This window comes from Misgurnus anguillicaudatus, chromosome 2 (genome assembly GCF_027580225.2).
Source record: "Misgurnus anguillicaudatus chromosome 2, ASM2758022v2, whole genome shotgun sequence".
In the NCBI taxonomy this organism is placed as follows: domain Eukaryota; kingdom Metazoa; phylum Chordata; class Actinopteri; order Cypriniformes; family Cobitidae; genus Misgurnus; species Misgurnus anguillicaudatus.
The window spans coordinates 47606602-47630951 of record NC_073338.2 but is presented as its reverse complement, the minus strand read 5'-3'; the positions used below and the strand labels follow the sequence as shown (position 1 = coordinate 47630951).

The following is a 24350-nucleotide window of genomic DNA, read 5'->3' as shown; positions in this document are numbered from 1 at the left end:
CTCACTAGATATGTCATTCCTCTCTCCAGCATCCCCGCTTTTGACCTTCTCTGGAAAAATGGAGGAACTGGTTTATGCTGGAACTAAACTATCCCACTCTATTGCTGCAAGCCCCCAGATTTCAACCAGAAAACGGCAAGCTCCAAAACCACCAAAGCCAGTGGGCCCAGTTCCCCCTCCTCGTCCTGTGAGAGCTCTTCGGTCTCTGACACAACGCCAAGGCACACACCCTCCTCCATCTGCTGTAGGTGGACCAAAAACAACTGATAATGGCTCTCAGTGATGTGTGTCGGGTTCCTGCTATGAAAATACTAATACTTTTATCAAATGTTTACAAAAGCAGGAACTCAGTGTGCCTATATCTTTCTCTATTTCTGTTTTAGTACATGATAGAAAGTGTAAGGCTAGATCAAATCGTGTAGCAAATCAATCTAATCTGCTGCCTGTGACTTGTCAAACTAAGATCTCTGTTAGGGAAAAAAATTGTACTGTTAAGTTAGCACTTTTAAATATCTGTTCACTTAAAAACAAATCACTTCTAGTCAGCGACTTAATAGCCACAAACAACCTGGATTTTATGTTTCTAAATGAAACATGGCTAGAAGAAAGCTACAGTGCAACAGTCCTTAATGAAACAGCCCCTCCTAACTTTACTTATATGAGTTTCTGCAGAACTGCTAGGAGAGGTGGAGGTCTAGCTGCTCTTTTTAAAGATGTCTATCAATGTAAGAAAGTGACATTTGGGAATTACCCGTCTTTTGAACATCTAGGTATCGTGTTGAAAGGTACCCCATGCATTCTACTGATCATTATTTACAGGCCCCCAAAATACTCTCCAGCATTTGTTGAGGACTTTACAGAACTGTTATCAACGATTTCCTCAGAGTTTGACTGTTTTGCTATTGCTGGAGATTTTAACATTCACATAGATAAGCCAGAAAACATTATGACAAAAGATGTCACAGCTGTTTTAAATACTTTTGATCTGACTCAACATGTAGATGGAGCAACACACAATCTTGGACACACTCTAGATTTAATTATCAGTAAGGGTGTAAACATTTCATCAGTTGTTATTAAGGATGTAGCACTGTCTGATCATTTCTGTATTTTCTTTGATATATTAATCTCTCCTACTATTGAAACTACAGTGGGGCAAAAAAGTATTTGGTCGACCACCGGTTGTGCAAGTTCTCCCACTTGAAGAGATGAGAGAGGCCTGTGGTTTTCATCATGGGTGCACTTCGGCTATGAGAGACAAAGTGGGGAAGGGGATCCAGAGAATCACATTGTCTGATTTTTTGGGAATTTGTTTGCGATTTATGGTGGAAAATAAGTATTTGGTCAATAACAAAAAAGCAAGATTTCTTTCTCTCACAGACCTGTAACTTCTTCTTTAAGAGGATCCTCTGTCCTCCACTTGTTACCTGTATTAATGGCACCTGTTTGAACTTGTTAGCAGTATAAAAGACACCTGTCCACAACCTAAAACAGTCAGAATGCAAACTCAACTATGGCCAAGACCAAAGAGCTGTCAAAGGACACCAGAAACAAAATTGTAGATCTGAACCAGGCTGGGAAGACTGAATCTGCAATAGGTAAGCAGCTTGGTGTGAAGAAATCAATTGTGGGAGCAATTATTAGAAAATGTAAGACATACAAGAACACTGATAATCTCCCTCGATCTGGGGCTCCACGCAAGATCTCATCCCGTAGGGTAAAAATTATCACCAGAATGGTGAGCAAAAATCCCAGAACCACACGGGGGGACCTAGTGAATAACCTGCAGAGAGCTGGGACCAAAGTAACAAAGGCTACCATCAGTAACACACTACGCAGCCAGGGACTCAATTCCTGCAGTGCCAGATGTGTCCACCTGCTTAAGCCAGTACATGACCCGTCTGAAGTTTGCTAGAGAGCATTTGGATGATCCAGAAGAAGAGTGGGAGAATGTCATATGGTCAGATGAAACCAAAACATAACTTTTTGGTAGAAACTCAACTTCTTGTGTTTGGAGGAGAAAGATGCTGAGTTGCATCCAAAGAACTCCATACCTACTGTGAAGCATGGGGGTGGAAACCTCATGCTTTGGGGCTGTTTTTCTGCAAAGGGACCAGGACGACTGATCCGAGTTAAGGAAAGAATGAATGGGTCCATGTATCGTGAGATTTTGACTCAAAACCTCCTTTCGTCAGCAAGGGCATTGAAGATGAAACGTGGCTGGGTCTTTCAGTATGGCAGTGATCCCAAACATACCGCCCGGGCAAAGAAGGAGTGGTTTCGTAAGAATAATTTCAAGGTCCTGGAGTGGCCTAGCCAGTCTCCAGATCTCAACCCCATAGAAAATCTTTGGAGGGAGTTGAAAATCTGAGTTGCCCAGCGACAGCCCTAAAACATCACTGCTCTAGAGGAGATCTGCATGGAGGAATGGGCCAAATACCAGCAACCGCGTGTAAAAACCTTGTGGAGACTTACAGAAAACGTTTGATCTCTGTCATTGCCAACAAAGGGTATATAACAAAGTATTGACATAAACTTTTGTTATTGACCAAATACTTATTTTTCACCATAATTTACAAAAAAAATTCTTAATAAAATCAGACAATGTGATTTCTGGATTTTTTTTCTCATTTTGTCTCTCATAGTTGACGTGTACCTTTGACAAAAATTACAGGCCTCTCTCATCTTTTTAAGTGTGAGAACTTGAACAATTGGTAGCTGACTAAATACTTTTTTGCCCCACTGTAGATCTGTGTCTGTCAAAAAGAGATCCTTAAATGAGAACACCAGTGTGCTATTTATGAAGGCTATATCTTTAACACCAAGCATATCTGCAGACTCTGTTGATTTTCTACTTGATTCCTTTAATTCGAAAGTTAAGAGTGTAATCGATGATATTGCTCCTGTAAAAGTCAGGAAGAAGAATGGCAGGTAAAAATCACCTTGGAGAAACTCAACAGAGGTGCAGAATATGAAGAGACAATGCAGAAAAGCTGAGCGCATGTGGCGGAAGACAAAACTTGTAGTCCATTATAATATCTATAAAGACAGCCTTCGTGCTTTCAGTGTGGAACTAGGCAAAGCTAGACAGACTTTCTTTTCAAATATTATAAACAAAAACATAAATAACACACGCACTCTTTTTGCTACTATAGAGAGACTAACAACCCCCCCCCCCCCCCCGTCACATTCCAAGTGAAATGCTCTCAGACAGCAAATGTAGTGAGTTTGCTAACTTCTTCTCTGAGAAAATTAATAATATCAGAAAGGTGATCAGCACATCCTTGAGCTGCGCCGGGGTCAGACAAATCAGACCACAACATCAGAAAGTAGTTACGATGTCTGATTTCGAAGCAGTTGATGGCAAAATTTTGGAAGAAACAGTACAGCATCTTAAAACATCAACCTGTGCCCTTGACACACTCCCCACATCTTTTTTCAAAAGTGTCTTTAACTGTTTAGAAGCAGATCTCCTAAAAGTGGTAAATTCGTCACTTAACTCTGGGACTTTTCCAAAGTCCCTTAAAACTGCAGTTGTTAAGCCCCTCCTGAAAAAGAGCAACCTAGATAACACTGTATTGAGCAACTACAGACCAATCTCAAATCTTCCTTTCATAGGCAAGATCATTGAAAAAGTTGTTTTCAATCAGCTGAACAAATTCTTAATTTCTAATGGTTACTTTGACATTTTTCAATCTGGTTTCAGACCACACCACAGTACAGAGACAGCGCTCATAAAGATCATAAATGATATTCGCCTCAATACAGACACAGGCAAACTATCAGTGCTGGTGCTACTCGACCTCAGTGCTGCTTTTGACACTGTCGATCACAACATACTTCTTGACAGGCTGGAAAACTGGGTCGGGCTTTCTGGGGTGGTCCTGAAATGGTTCAAGTCATACTTAGAAGGGAGAGGTTATTATGTAAGTATAGGTGGCAATAAATCTGAGTGGACATCCATGACATGCTGAGTCCCGCAAGGCTCAATTCTTGCGCCACTCCTGTTCAACCTGTATATGCTCCCACTAAGCCAAATAATGAGAGAGAACCAAATTGCCTATCACAGTTATGCAGACGACACTCAGATCTACTTAGCTCTATGCCCTAATGACTACAGCCCCATTGACTCCCTGTGCAAATGCATTGATGAAGTTAACAGTTGGATGTGCCAAAACTTTCTTCAGTTAAACAAAGAGAAAACTGAAGTCATTGCGTTTGGAAACAAAGATGAAGTTCTCAAGGTGAATGCATACCTTGACGCTAGGGGTCAAACAACTAAAAATCAAGTCAGGAATCTTGGGTTGATTCTGACCATTAGACAGCTCCAGCTCATTCAGAACGCTGCTGCCAGGATTCTGAGCAGAACCAGAAAATATGAACATATCACACCGGTCCTCAGGTCGCTACACTGGCTACCAGTTACATTTAGGATTGATTTTAAAGTATTATTAATGGTATATAAATCACTCAGTGGACTAGGACCTCAATACATTGCTGATATGCTCATTGAATATAAACCCAACAGATCACTCAGATCACTAGGATCACATCAGCTAGAAATACCAAGGGTTCACTCAAAGCAAGGAGAGTCAGCTTTTAGCTATTATGCCAGTCGCAGCTGGAACCAGCTTCCAGAAGAGATCAGATGTGCTCCAACAGTAGCCACATTCAAATCCAGACTCAAAACACATCTTTTTAGCTATGCCTTTACTGAATGAGCACTATGCTGCGTCCGAACTGATTGCACTATATTATATATGCACTATTTTAATTATTTTCTATTTCTCTTGTTTTTATTTTTATTTTTAACTGTTTTATACTTTTATTCCTGTTTTATTCTTTTTTACACATTTAAACAGTTTTTATTAAAATCACATTTATTTTCTTTTAATTGATATTTTAAATTCATGTATCTTTGATTTTTGTTTTCTCATTTCTATGTAAAGCACTTTGAATGATCTTTGTGTATGAAATGTGCAATACAAATAAACTTGCCTTGCCTTGCCTTTCCAGGACAGAACGTCTGTACAAGGTTAGTTCACAAGGATATGAACAAACCATTTAAAGACACTATTACTAAGAAACACACGATCGTGCGAGTAATTAGTGATCACACGGTTGAGTTAGAAAACAATAGAATTTGATTTAAAAAGACATTTGATTTTGGTTGAGAATTAAAGTCTTACCTTAATCCAAATTGACCCTTGTCCCTTAAACAAGCAGACGCCTGCCGTGAAAGACGCGAATTATGTGTCGGTGCTGGGACAAAAAGGTCATAAAAACCCCTGAGAGTTTGCATAAATACGCTATTTTAATGGTACTGGGGCAGGGAATTTGGAGAGCATAGGGTTAAAATGAGCTTTAAAAATAAGTATGAGACCTGGCTGTCAGACAACGTTAAACAAAACTTTAACATCTACAATGAGCCACAAGTATAAAATAAAAAAGGTAACAAAAATCTTTACTAAGTTGAAACTTTGACATATAGTCAACTAAAGACTCCTTGAAAGGGGAAATAGATTTATGATCTTGAAAGAGACTTTAGTTGACCTCGATAAAGCGAAATTGACGATGGCAAATTGAAGCTTAACAACTTAGCAACTAAATAATTTGAACCATGACAACTTCATTTGACCATGACAAAAGTGAAACAAACTGTTTCGAATTAAAGAATACAAAATGGAAAATGAAAGTAACGAAAGAATAAGAATGGAAAATGAAAGTAGGGAAAGAATAAAAGATGGAAAAGTAGAAGAGACTAAAATAACTCTCTGCCAGGGGAGTGCATTTGTCTGTTGCCATTAAAAAAGATGGCATGAAATATGCCAAAAAGTGTGTAGACACACACTGAAGTATATGTAAGGAAATATACAATTGGCAAATAGCATAACTTTTGGATACAAAATGTATTAGGTTAATGTAGAACATAAGAATATGCACCCCTTAAAACAGGTATACTGGATTCGATGTAAGTATAAAATACATTGAATGTAATACGGAAAAAAGCAATGATGAAATAGAAAAATCATTTGCTAGCATTTGAATGAGTGAGGAGTGAAGACTAAAATAATTTGGAGAAAGATCTAAGATGAAATCGCACTGTGGAACATTTCAGCCTGGTTGAACTTGGAGGTGAAAGTTCACCTACTCTGCCTTCGGAATGTGAGTAGAACAACAACAACATACGCTTTACTGCAGCTCACAAATGGTTAAGACCACGTGTAGGTTTAAGTTTATCTTTTTGGAAACTTACTATATCTAAAATTTGCCATGATTGTTTGATTTAAATAGAAGCAGTAAATACACAAAACTTATTGAGGCGGTCATGTTCTACAGTGTACAACAGTTATAAAGTATATACATAAAAAAAATATGCTGATGTGAAAACTTTAAAAAGTTTTCATGATAATTAAAAAGAGTTATCAAGATAAAATGCATATTATCATCTTGGAGATCAAATATATCAAGCAGGATATATATATATTAGGGATACTCATATCAGTTAATTTTCCCGACCAACAACCGTAGCTTCTAAACCGAACATTAACCGTTTACTGATAAGATTTTAATATGAAATTGTCATTGAGTAAAAATACAGTTGACGGTTGTCTGTGAACTAGTAAAAACAAAACATTTAATTTGAACGTGCAAACAGCAGCGACAGATCAACAACAGAACCAGGATTCATACATTATCAGATATTCACGCAACATTACCTTATTAAAAAGCACGCGATCGGTCCAGAGGATTAATATCCAAAGGGCAGATTGTCTCCGTTTCATCTACCACAGTGGTCATTTGTAAAGCAGGACGCTTTTAAGAAAGTTTTGGTTTTGCGTCGTCTTTCTCCATTTGTCCAAAAAGAGCTAGATGTTTATGGTTAGGGTCAGAGGCCATCAGCGAACGTCTGTCCGGATGTGCGCAAGACGGACCGCGTCATCTTGCGCGGACACGCGCGCGTCTCCGTTCAGCTTCCAAACACGCATCCAAAAGATTTCTGATACAAATGATTACTTTATCAGACCGTCAGGGCAGCAATCATTTGTGTCATTTACAGGACATTCACAAATTAAAGATAGAAAAGTGGAGAAATGTCTGTCGGCTCATGACGACACGCACCATGTATTAACAAATATTTTTTATTTTAACTGATAATGTTAATCGGTCATAATTTCTTACCTTCGGTTAACGGTTAAACGGTCAATGTGAACATCCCTTATATATATATACATATGATTTGGACTAGAAAAGTAACATTAAAAATGTATTTAGACTAATTTGGGTTAAAATACTGACATGATGGGGCAGTGGATAAGACACACGCCTTTGGTGTGAGAAACCTAGGTTCGAATCCGCTGTGACACACCATTGTGTCCCTGAGCAAGACACTTAATCCCTAGTTGCTCCAGAGGCGTGCGACCTCTGACATATAGCAATTGTAAGTTGCTTTGGATAAAAGCATCAGCTAAATGAATAAATGTAAATGATGTAACATAAACACCAGGAGCATTATGCATGATGGTAAAAAGAATGTTTGAATAAAACATTTCCATTGGACATTTGTAACTAAATAACAAAAAATGTTACTTGTTAAATCTGTCCCAGGAGTAGGTAAAAAGGAAAGAGAAGTTTCATACATTCTCTGGAGATCGTAAACCAGTCAGAGATGTTGTGAGGATTGTTTAAAAGACACCACAGCTTAGCCTTTTGCTGAGTATGTGTTGGGTGGTTCATAAAGTAAAATAAATTATTTTATGACTAATCTACCTCAGTTGCTACTTATATTTAAGGCTTACACTGATTGTAAACATAACATTGCTTACAAATCTTGTTTAGCATCACTAGCCTTGGAATGCTGCTAAAAGTTTTGTTTGTTTTATTGATTGTGTGTATGTGTGTGCCTCACTGTTAAGGAATAATAGTGAGAGAAGGAGGTGTGAAGAGTAATACTTTTTAAACAGTTAAGCGTCCCGTCCCGAATACGGGACACCTAAGTTTGCATTAATATTGTTGATGTAAATTTTAATCTATCACTACAAACTATATATCGTTGGAAAGGTCTAAGCCTTCAGAATAGACATTTCAACAGTGTTTTATAAAATAAATTATGTAGGGAGAGTAATTGATTCATTTATGAAGAGAGTGTGCCTCAAAAAATGTATTTAGAGTGTGCCTCAAAAAATGTATTTTCTGCTAAATTTCATTGTCCCACCAGCAGGACTACTACATTTACTTCAATGTTTGCATATGATTTCTTATCATATCATGACAAACTGTATATTGTTTGAAAGCTCCAAGAGTGCAGATTTAACTCAATAGGGTGGGGTGACGCTTAAAGTTAAATTGACCCTTAGGGAGAACTAAGATATGTAGTGATCAGACTTAATAACAGCACCTATGTTTGATTTAATTTTGAAGATGCAAATTTCAAAATTGTAAAAGCACAGCAGACGCAAGCCAGATAATCTGAATAAAATTGGGATAGTGGCAAAATGTGTAACATATTGGGTGTAATGAAAAATAACGATGGTAAAGTAAGTAATAAGTGTGATTGAATAAAATATTATACAATATGTTAAGAAATTTAGAAAAACCACACAAAGTCGATCACAATCAAGACCATACTGTTGTAAAAGCAAATTAATGCTATGGCATGAAAATGCTTTTGTTTAAAAGGTCAAAATTGTAATAGGAGATATGTGCAGTTTTGAGCAGTTGGTTTAAGAATATTGGAATGTATTGAAGTTAATTTATGAATCACATTCCTCTCAGCTATGAGGAGTAAAAGCAAAAGAACACAGAGAAGTTCAAATGTGGATCATAAATTGTCTCTCAAAGGACGAGTTGGTGTGATTCAGCCACACACTGATATATTTAAACTGAACCTTTTTGAAACACAGTTAAATGACCAGGAGAGTCTGATTATGGCGGACCACTTTCTAGAAAATCAGGAATTGGCAGAAGCGGTAAATGAGGCTAAGAGACTGGTAAAATCAATTTCATTGTTATGTTATATAACAATGTGATATCTGCAAAATAAGCAAATGAGTTAAGACTTAATTGTACTCTGTCTAACATTTTAGGAACTTAGGAGAACAGTGAGGGGTCAATTATTAACAAGATGTGGAACAGAATATTGGATTGCAGTTCACAAGGATGAATGTGTCTCTTGCTACAGGCATCCTGTAATGCAGAGAGTTGAATTAAGTATGGGACAATTCTGTCGAGATTGTTTCAAGACTGTTAAAATAATGACTTGGGTTAATGAAGATAAGACAACAGAGCATTACTTGACAACTTTTAATCTAATGGAACGCACTAATGCTGCGTTATTTCTGAAGTACCGAGGTATACTCAAAAGGCTTCACCCAGAGGTTGAGGAAATATATTATGATATTGATGGACACAAAGATTGGACTAAAGATAACAAAGACCTTGTAGTACATGAGCTTTATAGAAGTAAAACATTGAAGATTGTTAAACTCGATGGAGTTTTTTTATCTCATAGAGCTAAACATTGATGATTGCATCAAAAAGGAAAGGGTCGCAACTTCTGCCCCCCCCAGTTCTCCAGAAGACTTCAATGATGACTGTGGCTCGTGGAGAAGTGCTTAAAATGCAGGAGTCCATGATTCCGTTGATTGGTCATTGTAAACAATGTAAGATCAATGGAAGGAGTCGCCAGTTCTTGTGTCAGAACTCTGAAGGAGAATTGATTGGTGCATGCTACCATGAGATAACTGATGGAAAATTGATAAAAGCAAAATTTGGAGGATATCTGAACATAGTGTTGCAAAGTGTAAAACATTGGCCAGCAGGTGATCAAGTAAAAGGAATTATAGTGGAAAGTAATTGGGTAAGACAAATACACAAAGTTCCCTGGGTCAACAACTATTTGAGTATATCTCAGCACAACATTTTTACTAATAGGGGTGAAATGTACTTGATGTTGAAAAAATATGAAAGGAGAGTTGGAAGATATCAGCCATACTTATGTTTGCAAATGAGAACTTAAAGCCTGTATAATATTGCATGAAGGGGGTGTTGTGTAAAATGCAAATTATCCAACCTTTATAAGCCAAATAATACACCTAATTTTATATGTATTTCTTCTGAGCAATATAAACCTGTGGTTTGTTATTTTATATTCCTTTTACTATGTTAAACTCTTTATGTTACTTAATACGCCTAGAGTTGCTTTGATGTAAAGTATTATAATCATTGAGACAGGATTATATGCATGACAGCTCTTAAATAGAACTGTTTGAGTCGCGACTCACTCTGATCTTTAACCCGGATCTTTAAATTAACTCATGAGTCGCGAGTCTCTAGTGTCATGTACTCGGATCAGTTGAGTCCTACTACAATTCAATGTAAACCCATAAACAGCGCCACCACACACACAAACCTCTTTCAACATTATTGATGAGACTTCGCTCGCACTACAGATCCACTCGTAACCGGCTGATCTGCGTGAGAACTGACCCGAGATTCTCACTCAGAGCCGGTAACATTGCAAACTCGAGAGACCCGCGGATTCACGCGAGCCGCGAATTGACCCGATATTCTCACTCAGAGCCGGAAACATTGCAAACTCGAGAGATCTGCTCTGTCTCGAGAATCTTTCAACTCGTAACCGGCTGATCAGCGCGAACCGTCTCTCCGCCTCTGGCGGCTGCATAAGCAGGACACAGTTTTTCTATTATGCTATTATTAGGCCTATTTTTTAAATGGTCGACCATACACACACCAAACCTAAAACCTATAAGCATGTTATCTCAGAACTGAAAGGCTATTGTTGTGGATTTGCTTTTGAGGAGACTTCAGTCGCTCTATAGATCCACTAACCGGCTCCGGCTGATCCACGCGAATCAGCCGGTTAGTGGATCTGTAGAGCGAGTCCCATGGTCTGCGAGTCTGCAATGTTTCCGGCTCTGAGAATCTCGAGTCGTGTGGATCAGCCGGTTACAAGTGGGTCTGTACTGAGTTCCCCTTCGAGGGAACTCGAGCTGCGTCGCCGAAGCTACGCTATGGGAACGCCCTCTGCGTGATTGCGTCTGAAGCACGTATGTCAAATCAGTCCAATGGTCAAGTGACACGTCATAGGCGGGTGACGTGGGAACCAGGAAGCTATAAAAAGAGCACCCAGCAAGCCAACTTCAGCTCTTTGTGCCTCAGCAAGCGAGTGTGTGTCATGTCTAAGTCCAAACAAAGTTTTAAGGAGTGTGCTTCCCCGTGTCCTCGTTTCATTACGAGCGAGGACTCGCATCATCTCTGTGTTATGTGCCTCGGGGCACAACACGCACGATCGTCTCTTGAGAGGGGTGGTTGTGCACATTGTGATAGGATGCCGCTCCGTACATTGCGCTCGCGGCTCGCACTCTTCGAGGAGGGTGGTGAGCCGCGTGTTCCCCACGGTTCTGGCCCCGCTGCTGCCGAGGCAGAGCGGAAGCTGCGATCGTGGGGATCACAACTAGATCTCGCGGACGAGCTTGAGACGGGTCTTCCCCTTTCTCAGCCTTCACCCGCGGGATCTAGTGCCCCGTCTCTTGATTCGGAAGCCCGCGCTGCGGTTTCTTCCGCCCAGGGCGGGAGCCCAGATTTGCATTTATCGTCGTCCGAGGAAGTCGATATTATGTCTGTAGACGTGGTGGACGCTGAGGAGCCCTCTCATTCGTCCCCCGCGTTCGATGATTTATTGGAGGTTGTCACTAATGCCGTGGCTCGCTTAAAATTAGACTGGCCGGCGGAGACACAGAGCGCGCGTCCTCAGAGCATGTTAGACGAGCGCTTTTTAAAACAGAAACCTCAACCTTCGCGGCGCAACATGCCTTTCTTTCCTGATCTCCACAGCGAGCTGTCGAGATCATGGAAAGCTCCGTATTCAGCCCGTGTTCATACCCCTCACGCCACCATGTATTCCAACATTGTGGGGATGGGTGAACACGGATATTTAACGATGCCTCGGGTGGAGCAGACGCTTGCGAGCTATCTCTCCCCCGCTGCGGCGTCATCATTGAAATCACCTTCGCTTCCCACGAAACCGGTTAGGTTAACTTCATCGTTAGTGGGTAAAGCTTATAAGTCTGCAGGGCAGGCTGGGGCTTCACTGCATACCTTAGCTGTCTTACAGGCGTACCAAGCAGAACTGCTTAAAGATTTAGATGCCGAGGCGGGGGGTACGTCTGATATATTTAAAGAGCTTCGTCGAGTCACTGATGTGTCACTCAGGGCGATTAAAGAGACTGCGAAAGCCGTGGGTAGATCTATGGGAGCTCTCGTAGCCACGGAACGCCATTTATGGCTTAATCTGTCCGAGCTTAAAACCTCAGATGAGGCATTTCTCTTAGACGCGCCCGTTGCGCCCTCCGGTCTTTTCGGCGATGCCGTTAATACTGTCGTCGAGAGATTTGCGGAGGCTCGTAAGCAGTCGGCGGCGTTCGAACGCTATCTCCCCCGCCGTGCTCTTGATTCTAGGGCTGCTGGGCGGGAGCAGCCATCGACATCATATAGAGCATCGCAAAAGCATAGTGTTGCCACTCGTGGTCCCCCTCAAAAGAACTGGGGTTCGGGCGGTCGTACTCAGACATCATCCAAGCAGAAAACAGACCTGAGGGCTGTTATTATGGCGAGGAAGGCGTCGGCTAAAAAGAAGTCCTGAGGGACGTAGTGTCATATTTCCGAGGGCAGCCCCCAATCGGGGAGAGCCGGCAGTCACCTCACAACACGGTGCCCGTCTCTTCTCGATGCCCTCGGGATGCCAGTGTGTTAACCCCGCCGCAGTGTGTGTTTCGGGGCACAGCGGCTTCATATTCTCGTGTGCCTCGTGCGCGGGGCACGCAACACCTCTCTCCGAGGAGGGAGGCATTAATATCACCCAGGTTGAACCCTGCCAGTCTGGTTCAGGGCACCGGGAAAAGTTTAAGCAGTACACAAAAAGCCAGTCTCGAGAGGCTGGTCCCCCTTATAGAAAATTTGGCAGCGTGGAAACTCCTGCCAAACGTGTCTCAGTGGGTTCTGCAAATAATAGAAAAGGGCTACAAAATTCAGTTTTGCAACCAGCCACCCCAATTCAACGGCGTGTTATCTACCATAGTGGGTGCTGGGCAGACTCTAACAATGGAACAAGAAGTAGAAACTCTCTTGTGCAAGGAAGCCATAGAATGTGTTCCTCCTCACAACAGGGAGTCAGGGTTTTACAGCCGCTATTTCATAGTTCCAAAGTAAGACGGGGGGTTACGTCCGATTTTAGATCTACGTCATCTGAACCGGTCTGTTGCAAAACTAAAGTTCAAGATGTTAACTATAAAGCAGATCGTCACACAAATCAGATCCGAGGACTGGTTTGTGACGATAGATCTAAAAGACGCGTATTTTCACATATCTATCCTCCCGCAACACAGGAGATTCCTGAGGTTCGCCTTCGGGGGCGTGGCTTACCAATATCGGGTTCTCCCTTTCGGTCTATCTCTGTCACCCCGTACATTTACAAAGTGCATGGATGCAGCGCTGGCTCCATTACGACTCCGGGGCATCCGTGTCTTAAACTACATAGACGATTGGCTAATTTTAGCCCAATCAGAGAGTATGGCAGCGCAGCATCGAGATGCTGTGCTGACCCACATGAGAGAACTGGGGTTAAGGCTAAATGCAAAGAAAAGCATGCTCTCTCCAGTACAGAGGACAGCTTTTCTTGGCGTTATATGGGATTCAACAACAATGCAGGCACATCTGTCCCCTGCTCGTGTGGAATCCATTCTTTTGGCTGTAGGCAGAGTGAAGTTAGGCCAGTCACACACTGTAAAACAATTTCAGAGGTTGTTGGGGCTCATGGCAGCAGCGTCCAATGTGATACCCCTTGGGCTGCTTCACATGAGACCGCTACAGTGGTGGCTCAAAACCAAAGGGTTTTCCCCGAGGGGCAACCCGTTCCGTCTGATCAAGGTCACGCGCAGATGTCTTCGTGCCTTAGATCTTTGGAAGAGACCATGGTTTCTCTCCCAAGGTCTGATGTTGGGGGCTCAGTACCGTCGAGTTACACTGACAACGGATGCTTCCCTCACAGGCTGGGGAGCAACTATGGGGAGCCATCTGACTCATGGATTATGGGGGGCCAGACAGCTCAGCTGGCATATAAATTGCCTAGAGATGATGGCAGTGTTTTACGCCCTGAGATGTTTCATCCCTCACCTGCGGGGCCATCACGTGTTAGTCCGGACAGACAACACGTCGGTAGTCGCGTACATCAACCACCAGGGGGGTTTGCGTTCACGCCCTTTGTACAAATTGGCGCGGCATATCCTTCTGTGGACACAGGGGAAGTTGCTGTCCCTCAGAGCAGTATACATTCCCGGGTGTCTGAATCGGGGAGCAGACGTCCTGTCGAGACAGGGGCTGAGGCCCGGGGAGTGGAGGCTCCACCCTCAGGTGGTGGAGTCCATCTGGACGAGATTTTACCAGGCGGAAGTGGATCTGTTTGTGTCCAGAGAGACGACACACTGTCCGCTATGGTTTTCTCTCACACATCCAGCACCGCTGGGACTGGATGCCATGGTTCAGCCATGGCCGAGGCTACGGCTGTACGCTTTTCCCCCGATCGCTCTGCACCCGGGAGTTCTGGAGAGGGTTCGTCGCAACAACGTCCGCTTGTTGTTGGTAGCCCCATTCTGGCCGAACCGAATATGGTTCTCGGACCTGGTGTCCCTCCTCGACGGCTCACCTTGGGAAATACCCGTCAGGAGGGATCTCCTCTCTCTGGCGGGTGGCTCGATTCTTCACCCCCGCCCAGAGTTATGGAAACTGTGGGTCTGGCCTCTGAGGGGGCCAGACTCATAGAATCTGGTCTCTCAGCTGAGGCTGCTGAGACCATTCTTCACTCCAGAGCTCCCTCCACGAGGAAGCTTTATGCCTTTAAATGGAGAGTTTTTACTTCCTGGTGCAGCAAACACCTGCATGACCCTGTGAACTGCCCAATTGGTACAGTCTTGGAGTTTCTGCAGGAAAAGTTCACCGCAGGGTTATCTCCTTCTACACTGAAGGTGTATGTTGCGGCCATCATGGCTTACCATGTTCCTTTGGTTGGGCAATCCCTTGGGAGAGACCCGCTGGTGGTTCGCTTCCTTCGTGGCACTCGGAGGCTGAGGCCTGTAGTCCGACCCAGGGTCCCAGCTTGGGACCTGGCCGTTGTGCTGGAAGGTCTGTCCATGGCTCCGTTTGAGCCCATTGAGACCGTTCTAGTCAAGTTTGTGGCACTTAAGACAGTACTTCTGTTGGCAGTCACTTCTCTGAGGAGAGTGGGTGACCTTCAGGCCCTGTCGGTTTCCCCTACATGCCTTGAATTCGCACCGGGGATGGTTAAGGCTTTCTTGTACCCAAGGCCCAGCTATGTGCCTAAGGTACCGACTAAAGTGCCACGACCTGTCGTACTTCAGACCCTCTGTCCTCCCCCATTTAGGGATAGGAATCAGGAAAAGCTTAACTTGGTGTGTCCAGTGCGAGCACTGGATGCCTATGTTCACAGATCTTCTTTGTGGAGGAGGTCTGAGCAACTGTTTGTGTGCTTTGGCTCGCCCAAGAAAGGCCTGCCGGCGACCAAGCAGACACTCAGTAAGTGGATAGTTGAGACTATCTCTCTGGCTTATGAGACCACTGGACGGCCTTCACCTATCGCCGTCAGGGCTCATTCTACCCGGGGTATGGCAGCCTCTAAGGCCTTGTGGCTAGGGGCTTCAATGCAGGATGTCTGTGATGCGGCAGGCTGGTCCTCTCCGCTCACATTCGTTCGGTTTTACGAGTTAGATGTTGGTGCTACGCCTGGAGCCCAGGTGCTCATGTCTTAAGCTGTGCGCGTTTTTACACACAGACAGGCATTTGGTAGTATGGTGTTTTGGTACATCGTTCCCATAGCGTAGCTTCGGCGACGCAGCTCGAGTTCCCTCGAAGGGGAACGTCTCGGGTTACGAATGTAACCATTGTTCCCCGAGAAGGGAACGAGACGCTGCGTCTCCCTGCCATACTCCCTGCATCCCTGTCTCGTCTTGCTTCGGCACAATTTAGCTGAAGTTGGCTTGCTGGGTGCTCTTTTTATAGCTTCCTGGTTCCCACGTCACCCGCCTATGACGTGTCACTTGACCATTGGACTGATTTGACATACGTGCTTCAGACACAATCACGCAGAGGGCGTTCCCATAGCGTAGCTTCGGCGACGCAGCGTCTCGTTCCCTTCTCGGGGAACAATGGTTACATTCGTAACCCGAGACGTTTCCTTGGCGATTTAGCAATACTGAATCAAGTGATTCAAGTGACTCACACAACACGGATCACTTTAGTGAGTGACTCACAATAACCCAGATCCTTAAAAGGAGTCGAGTTTGCCAGGCCTACTCTTAAATTGCATGTTTAACAAAGTGACACATATATGGTTTTGTATTTACTAGTTTATTAAGAGTAGAGAGATTGATGCATGTATTAGATAGAACAAAGCTTAAGGGGATACATTACAGTTTAAAGCATGATTTAAAGACCTGTCTTAGTGGGAGAAAGCGCAGAGGAGTTTGAAGAAGAACGACAAAGAGACTTCGTCATATATTTAAGATATTAGGGGACTTTCCAAGTAGACGTAAGGATCAAAGGCGTGCCATGAGGCCCTGAATATGATTCCTGGAATTCGGACCCGAGATCGTGCCTATAAATTGATGCTGGTGCAGAGCTTAGGCAGATCTGGAGACCGCGCAGCATCCAGCATCTCCGTTGTCTGACAGCCTGAAATCTTGTGTGCTCTAGACTTAGTACTTTTTAGACTTTGTATTTTTGTCTCATTACCTTTAGTTAACTTGGTATTTTTATTTATTTTCTTTTTCTTTTTAAATTCTGCAAAACTTGTAATCGCAACTAGCTAAATTGTATTAATAAATTTTATAAAAGACAAGAAGAAGTGTGCTTGCGTGAATTTCGCTCAAATAATCAACCATGGGGAAGTCTTCTGACAATTATGTGAGTATAATCTAATCTGTCGAATTCTACCTTATTTAAAGGCGGAGTCCACGATGTTTGAAAAACGCGTTGGAAAAGGAGACGGGCCGACTACCAAAACACACTTATAGCCAATCAAATCAAATCAAATGCCGGGTTGCGTATGTGTGGGGCGGGTCTATCAACAGAAGGTCCAGATTCTATTGGGGTAGGGGCGTGTTTGTTTAGGTGATTTCAAATATCAACATTGGCTTTCAAACATCATGGACTCCGCCTTTAAGGTAATGTGAGATTGGTATACTTAGGGGCTGGACACACCAAAACTTTTAAACGCGGCGGAAAACGCCTTGAGGACGCCGAATGCCAGCTGTCTTTCAGCTGAGTGCCAGCTTTCTTCAGCTAAGCGCTTTGGTAGCTCTGATACGTCATCTGTTGGTTGCTGTGATACTTGTCCCGCCCCACCTCCACTGTGATTGGATGGCCGCGTGAGAACTGACATTGACGAGCGGAGCTTTTCTCCCAAAGTAGAATCTCTTTCAACTCTCGACGCTCAGCGCCAAGCGCGGAAAAAACGCCGAGCGCCGGTTTTCAGGGCGGAAAAAACCCGCTAGCTGCTGGCTTATTTGAAAAACGCCAAGCTTCCATTGTAAACAATTGAAAACATGCGCCGGCCACGGGCGTTAAAGCGTTGGTGTGCACGCCCCCTTAGGGAAGTAATTGTTAGATTTGACTGTCCTTGCCTACCCTAAATAGAAAGAATAGGCAAAAGGTAAAAATGTTCGTACCGTAAAACAACGCGGGCGGCGGAGAAGCACGTTTAATAACACGTGAGCCCTCACTGAGCAAGTGGCCAAACACAGCACCGCGGACAAACCCAGAGATAAATGGAAAAACTTAAATTCGTCTACAATCTGCATTGCCAAACAATCAGAAATACATACAAATTAATGTTCATGTATATTTTACATTTAAGTCTGTAAAAGACAGTATAGATGAAGTGAAAAAGCATTAAATAAGTCGTAACCCTTTGGTGGCACATTAAAAACAAACAAACAAACATTCGAATAGCATTTTTTAAATTCGAATTACTATTGCCGATCGAATATTCGAATATCCGTGCCCATCCCTACTGAAAAGATGACTGTTTTAGTGTTTTGTGCCGTTATTTATGCGGTTGATGTTGTCTGTGTTTGCTTTCTTTTATATTTAGAGTCATTTTACTGTAAATTATATTGATTGTCATCATAATTAAGGTTTGTGTGTTTAGTTTTGAGGTCTAGGTAAATGATGCAGGGTTCTGACCAGTGGGGTGCCTCCCCCCTAAAGTTGGCCAAAGAAGAAAGCTACTTTTATATGTTACCAAAAAGTTCAATATTTAGTGCAAATGAATACAAAATACAATCATTTAGTTGTACTATTTCACTGTTAGTCATGTTGTCATTTATGTAAAAAAATAAAAAACTAAAACCGAGTTTGTGTGTGTGTGTGTGTGTGTGTGTGTGTGTGTGTGTGTGTGTGTGTGTGTGTGTGTGTGTGTATCTGGGGCGCCACCCAAACGGTGTGTATGTAGGTTAGTAAATTTAATAAAAGCATGTTACTTAAGGCTGACCTCTAATTGGCTGGTTTCAGATCCGCCTTGGGGCGCAGCACTGTACGGCTAACATACTAACATTCAGCACAAACTGCTTGAGACACTTTATTTTTATTTTTTATAAAAACTTTATTCTTTTAGTTGAGTAAACTCATAAATTGTTGATTGACTATTTTAAGTTGGGTCAACTGATTTTTCATTTTTGTATTGAAGTTGTCATAACTCATCACACATACGTAAGCAATAAGGTACGAGAGGCTGTGCTGTGTCGTGAATGAGTGACGGCTGAGGGGCGTTGTTAGGCACGACGCGAAGCGGAGTGCCTGCAACCCCTTCAGCCTTTGCTTGTTCACGATGCAGCACTTGCCTCGAGTACCTTATTGCTTTTATAAAACGGTTACCACACAATATTAAAGTAAAAAAATATTAGTGCAACTTTCATGAAGTTAAATCAATAAAAGCATTCCTTCCGCTAGAAAAAATAGTCCCTGACTGCGAACAACAACATGAAAGCTCAATAAAAACAACAAACTGTTCTCAGACTTTGTCTCATTATATGTTTATGTGTTGCTAAGGGTGTTGCTAAGGGCGCAGTGATATTAAATACAACTGTTGGGTGAAGCGGTCATAACAGTGTTTTATTGTGAATAAAGCACACCTGTTGACCAATCAGAATCAAGGATTGGAACTAGCCGTTTTATAATTACCATTAAGGGTGTCACGATTTCAATTTTAAATTGAAATCGATCGAAATTAAGTCACACCCTTGAAAAAATGGGATCGTCGATGCTGCCACGCCCCCGTGTCACGTCCGGTCGGCTTGCCAAAGGGGGAAAAAACTCTTGAGAGATTTATATTTTAAACACGAGGGATGTATTGCTACTCCTTGAAATGCATATCATAAACAGGATAACTACCTAGTGATCTGACTTCGGACAGAGCGCAGCTCTCTGCACGTGCGCGAGAGTAAGGGAGGCGCCAAGATGCAGCGGGTTATATTTTAAACAAAAGGGATAGTTTGCCTCAGTTCGCATGAAATGCATAAAACTGAACAAATACATAAGGATTACTACTTTAGTTTACGTTTAGACTTCGAACAGATGCGAGAGTAGAGGTCGACCGATATGCTTTTTCTCTGGCCGATGCCGATTTTTTAGAAATCAGGGCAGCCGATGGCCGATATTTTTGGCCGATTTTCTATATGTACATAATAATCAAAATGTTCTCATCATTATTAGCAGATATTTTAAATGCAAAAATGTCACTATTTAAGTCAAAGTATTTAAAAATATATCTTTCTGAAGAGTTTTACAACCTCCTCTGCAGCATGCATTTATCAGACACAGATATTACCTGACACTCTGCTGTCATCTTTGATCAGTTTTTTACCATGGCTTTTATTGCTTTGTAGGATAAAATCCTTATTTGGTAGACCTGATAAAATATTTATTCATCATAAAGTTAATACAGTAAATGTCTATGGTTTTTATTTGAGACTGTTATTTAGGGCAAATCTTTTTTAAACACATTTACATTCTCATGTCTGAGGCGCTATAAGTGACTGATTGTGCTGACAGTGACATCTTGTGAGTTTAGTGTTGGGACAGATCTGTTGTTTCAACCGTTCATTCGAACGAATCCGTTCAAAGGAGTCGGTTCGCGAATTGGACGCGCTGTGTTGTAATCCAGGCTGAGCAGCGCAAAACTGTAAACAAAGTCTTACTGTAACAACACGAAAAACAATTCCTTTGTGGATATGATTTGGTCTTCTGACCTTTCGCCATCGGGTCAGTTTTGTTTTGAGTAATAAAAGCAGGGAGACAGAAAGCGTGCACGCGCGGCTCTTCTCTCTCTGTCACGCAAACAAAACTCATCATCACTCATTAATCACATGAAATGAGCCTAATCTTTGCACGGACAGTGCACCGCGAGACATAAGCCCGTCGCGCTGTTGTACTGGCTGCTTAATTCGCACGACCCGCCATCATTTAGTAAAGCTGTTTGTGAACAAGGCATGGCTGCACACACACGAGACGGGAGTGATCTGCTTGCAGCAAGAGGCAGCGTCACGAGTTCTACAACAGCGCTTAGGTGCCCGCAGATGCGCCTGCCTATTAATCGGCCTAATTTTGCAGCAAAATCGGCCAAAGCCGATTTTTTTAAATATGCCAAAAATCGGCCAATTAATCGGCCGGCCGATAAATCGGTCGACCTCTATGCGAGAGCGCGTGCGACAGAGAGAAGTGCAGCTGCTCATGACGTGCTGGATTTATTTCAGATGTTAGGAGTCTAAGACGCGCGCATTAAGTCCATGTGCGTGCAAGAAGGAATCCTACAAGCTTTCTTGCGTATAAAGTAAAGCCCACAAACCTCCATGCGAGGAAAAGCACGCAATGTGCATGTTAATGTGAAACTATAATAATAATAATTAAAAAAAAAAATAATAATAATGACATAGCATTTTTATCTTTAAAAGGGGGAGGATCGAGAATCGAATTGAACCGCGTCCTTAGAATCGAATCGAGGATTTGGAGAATCGTGACACCCCTACTTACCATTGCAATCTTCCCTATTCATATCAAACAGTGATGCATCTTGTTAATATTAAATATATTTCAGGACTAAATATATACTTCAGGACTTTAGAGCTGAAAGAAATGTTTCATTTCATAAAGATTTACCTTGGATCTTTCTGTCGTTTTCAGAGAGTTTTTTATCAGTGCAAAGGATGATGTTTGCCTCAGGTCCTCTCTCATTCATGAACTCATTCAGCACAGCTTCAGCCTGCACATAAACAAATACTGTACCTTATTGTAGAACATATACAAACAAACACACACACACACACACACACACACACACACACACACTTGATTTTAGCATGATTTAAAGCATGACCAATGGGGGACCTGGAAAATGTCCCCTCTTGCTTTATGGTCCCCTGTTGGTGAGTATGTAATGACACCAAGGTCCCACTAAGGTAGGCAAGTATACACACAGACAGAGAAAGCGTCCTTACCCTGACTCCTTTGTTTGGTTCTCCGCGATATTGTGCAATAATGGCGTCTCTGTCTCTGCAGTAGTCTTCATATCCTCCAGGTTGACTGTATGCTCCATTCTGGAGTCGTTTGCTCATGTCAGAGAACAGATTCTTCAGAAGCTCTTTGCATTTTTTTTCAGATGCCGTCTCATTCTCAGCAAGCAGGGCTTCATAGTAAATATCCATCCCCTCCTATACGCATACAAACACAGGGAAATATCTAGTAGTGGAGTAATTTACATCAACGATTTCTATCTCATTTTGTCACAGGCAATTTTCTTCACAAACAGCCTCAAAACTTTCCCACCAATGTACCAACAATTATTATATAAAATAGCTCAGATAATCTGATCTTTAAAGAATCTGATTAGAAGAATGTGATTGTGGCACTGAGATCTGTCCTGAAACTCTAGAAGAAACAAATGCCTCCGTTTGCTCTTTATTTAGTCTCATCAAACTCAATAATTGAAACAAAATAGATTGTATTTGTAATTTTGTGTATCCTGCATTTTTTTATCTTTCACATACAACTGTTGATTTTAGTAAGTTTTTTGACATTTGGATATAAAGTGTTTCAATACTACAATATATGGTGTAAAAACGTCTGAGTGCTGCCCTCTTCAGGTTGAACGGTGGCTACTGCAGTTGAATTTTCCTATTGGATGTTGGGTCCAAAAAATAACTCGTGACGTAAGCAGGTTCAAGCTCACCACGCCCTTGTTACGATCTCACCACACACTTGGTACGAGCTTAGTCCGTCCCCTCTATCTCCGTTGGGATCTGCCCACTTTTCTCAGTAGCGCCTCACTGCAGAACACGACATCCAGGGGGCGGGGTTGGATTCAGATCCAGGGGCGGAGCTGGATCCAGATCCAGAGATCCCATTGGACGACAGTTTTACCACAAGACACGTCATACACGTGTTGCTGCGTTACCATTTCCGCATTAACTCGTAACTAAATTAAGTTATTCTTTTGACATAAAAACGAACTTTACTTATGACCAGTGTTGGGGTAGTTACTCAAAAAATGTAATTAGTTACTAGTTACTAGTTACTTCTTAAAATTGTAATGAGATTACTTTACTAGTTACTGCATTTGAAAAGTAACTTCACTACTTATTACTTTACTTTCCTTTTTCTTAATTTACCACATAGATACATGGACATGGTTTAGGCGGGGTCGGCTGATGATGAGTGACTACTTTAAATGACCGGCCAGGGCTCTAGACTAACTTTTTGCACTGGTTGCACTGGTGCGCCTAACATTTTTTCTTAGGTGCACCAGCACAAAAGTTAGGTGCACCCTAATTTTTGACCCCATCGGATTTATAGTTCGCCCAAAAATTAAAATTCTGTATAATTTATTTGTAAATCAGGTTTGTAACTCTCATGTTGTTACAAACCTGTATGAATGTCTTTGTTCTGGTGAACATGAATGAAAATATTTTGAGTAATGTTTGTAACCAAACCATTCATGAGCCTCATTCACTTCCATAGTATTTTTTCCTACTATAAAAGTGAATGGGGCTCATGCTTGGTTTGGTTATTAACATTTCTCAAAATATGTTGCTTCGTGTTTATTAGAACAAAGATATTTATACAGGTTTGTAACTAAATGAGGGAGAGTTAATGATGACAGAATTTTTTATTTTTGGGTGAACTGTCCCTTTAACACCGCAAGTTTAGTGCCCATGATGGTTTAATACAGAATATAAACATGTAGGCTATTTTATAATTTTCATGTTGTCATTCCATTTTTCCTATACGAGTCATGCACAGTCCTGTTTGATAACCCGCATCCGCGCGATTAAAATAACAGTTGACCCATTATCCGACATCAGCATCAATTTATTTCATACCCGTTTTACATAAAGACTGCGACCGGCCGCACCGCAAATCGTGATGTAAGTAGAAACCTTTAAAGATCTTCATGCAGAACATTGACAGAAATAAGCACACGACCATGCTTGTTCAAATATATTATCATTTAATGTGAAACTTTGTGAGGGTCGGCTGATTGACAGCTGAGCGGTCAGCAGTGTTTGAACACTCATAAGCGCTGCGCTTATATTTATTATTACCTTATAAATTGATGATATGATTGCAGTGATTCCAAAGGGATGTCCAAAAAAACTCAAGTAGAATGTTAAATGTTTAAATGTCTCTTTCTCGCTGCCCTGTGTAAACCCACGCGGGTGATGGCATGAAACGCGTGAGGAGCTTGCATTTTGCATTACCTTAAATTACCTTAAATTATGGTCATACAAATAAAAGTAAAACAACATTCAAAACTGTAACGTGTAAATTTATTTATGTAAAGTTACACTCGCAATAATAACAAAACATTGTGCTTTTTTAAATAGGTAAAAAGTGTTTTGTGCTGCATCGGTTTGGGAGCACGTCACACAAAAAATAAACTCATATAGGCTATAGGCTACTTTTGAATTCGTTTTGTTAATTTGCTAATTATTTAGGGGAAACACATTTCATATAGGCTTATTTATTTTATTATTTTTTCACCAAAGAAAGACGTAATCATCACGTTCTATTCATTTTAATGCTTTTTGCGCATAAACTAAACCCTTGGGGGAATTATTTATAAATGAATCAACAACGCAAATCAAGGAATTAACTTATTTCTCTATTTAAGACAGTCTGGCAGGGCGGTAACAGCGATACAAACACAGAAAAGTTTATAGGATTAGATTTGGAAGTAAGATTATGTAGAAAACAGCGGTCCTGAC

At 41.9% G+C, this 24350-nt stretch overlaps 1 protein-coding gene across 1 annotated transcript in view; it reads right to left on the bottom strand.

Annotated features, from left to right (window-relative positions):
• Nucleotides 1-21793, bottom strand: part of LOC141350987 (guanylate-binding protein 1-like) — a 57713-nt gene extending 35920 nt beyond the window's left edge. The window contains exons 1-2 of the mRNA XM_073856896.1: nucleotides 21585-21793; nucleotides 21247-21349 (exon numbers count right to left, since the gene is read on the bottom strand). Coding sequence (XP_073712997.1) covers nucleotides 21247-21349; nucleotides 21585-21791 — 310 coding nt within the window. The 5' untranslated portion in view covers nucleotides 21792-21793. The remainder of the gene's footprint in view (nucleotides 1-21246; nucleotides 21350-21584) is intronic.
• Between the last annotated feature and the right edge of the window lie 2557 nt (nucleotides 21794-24350).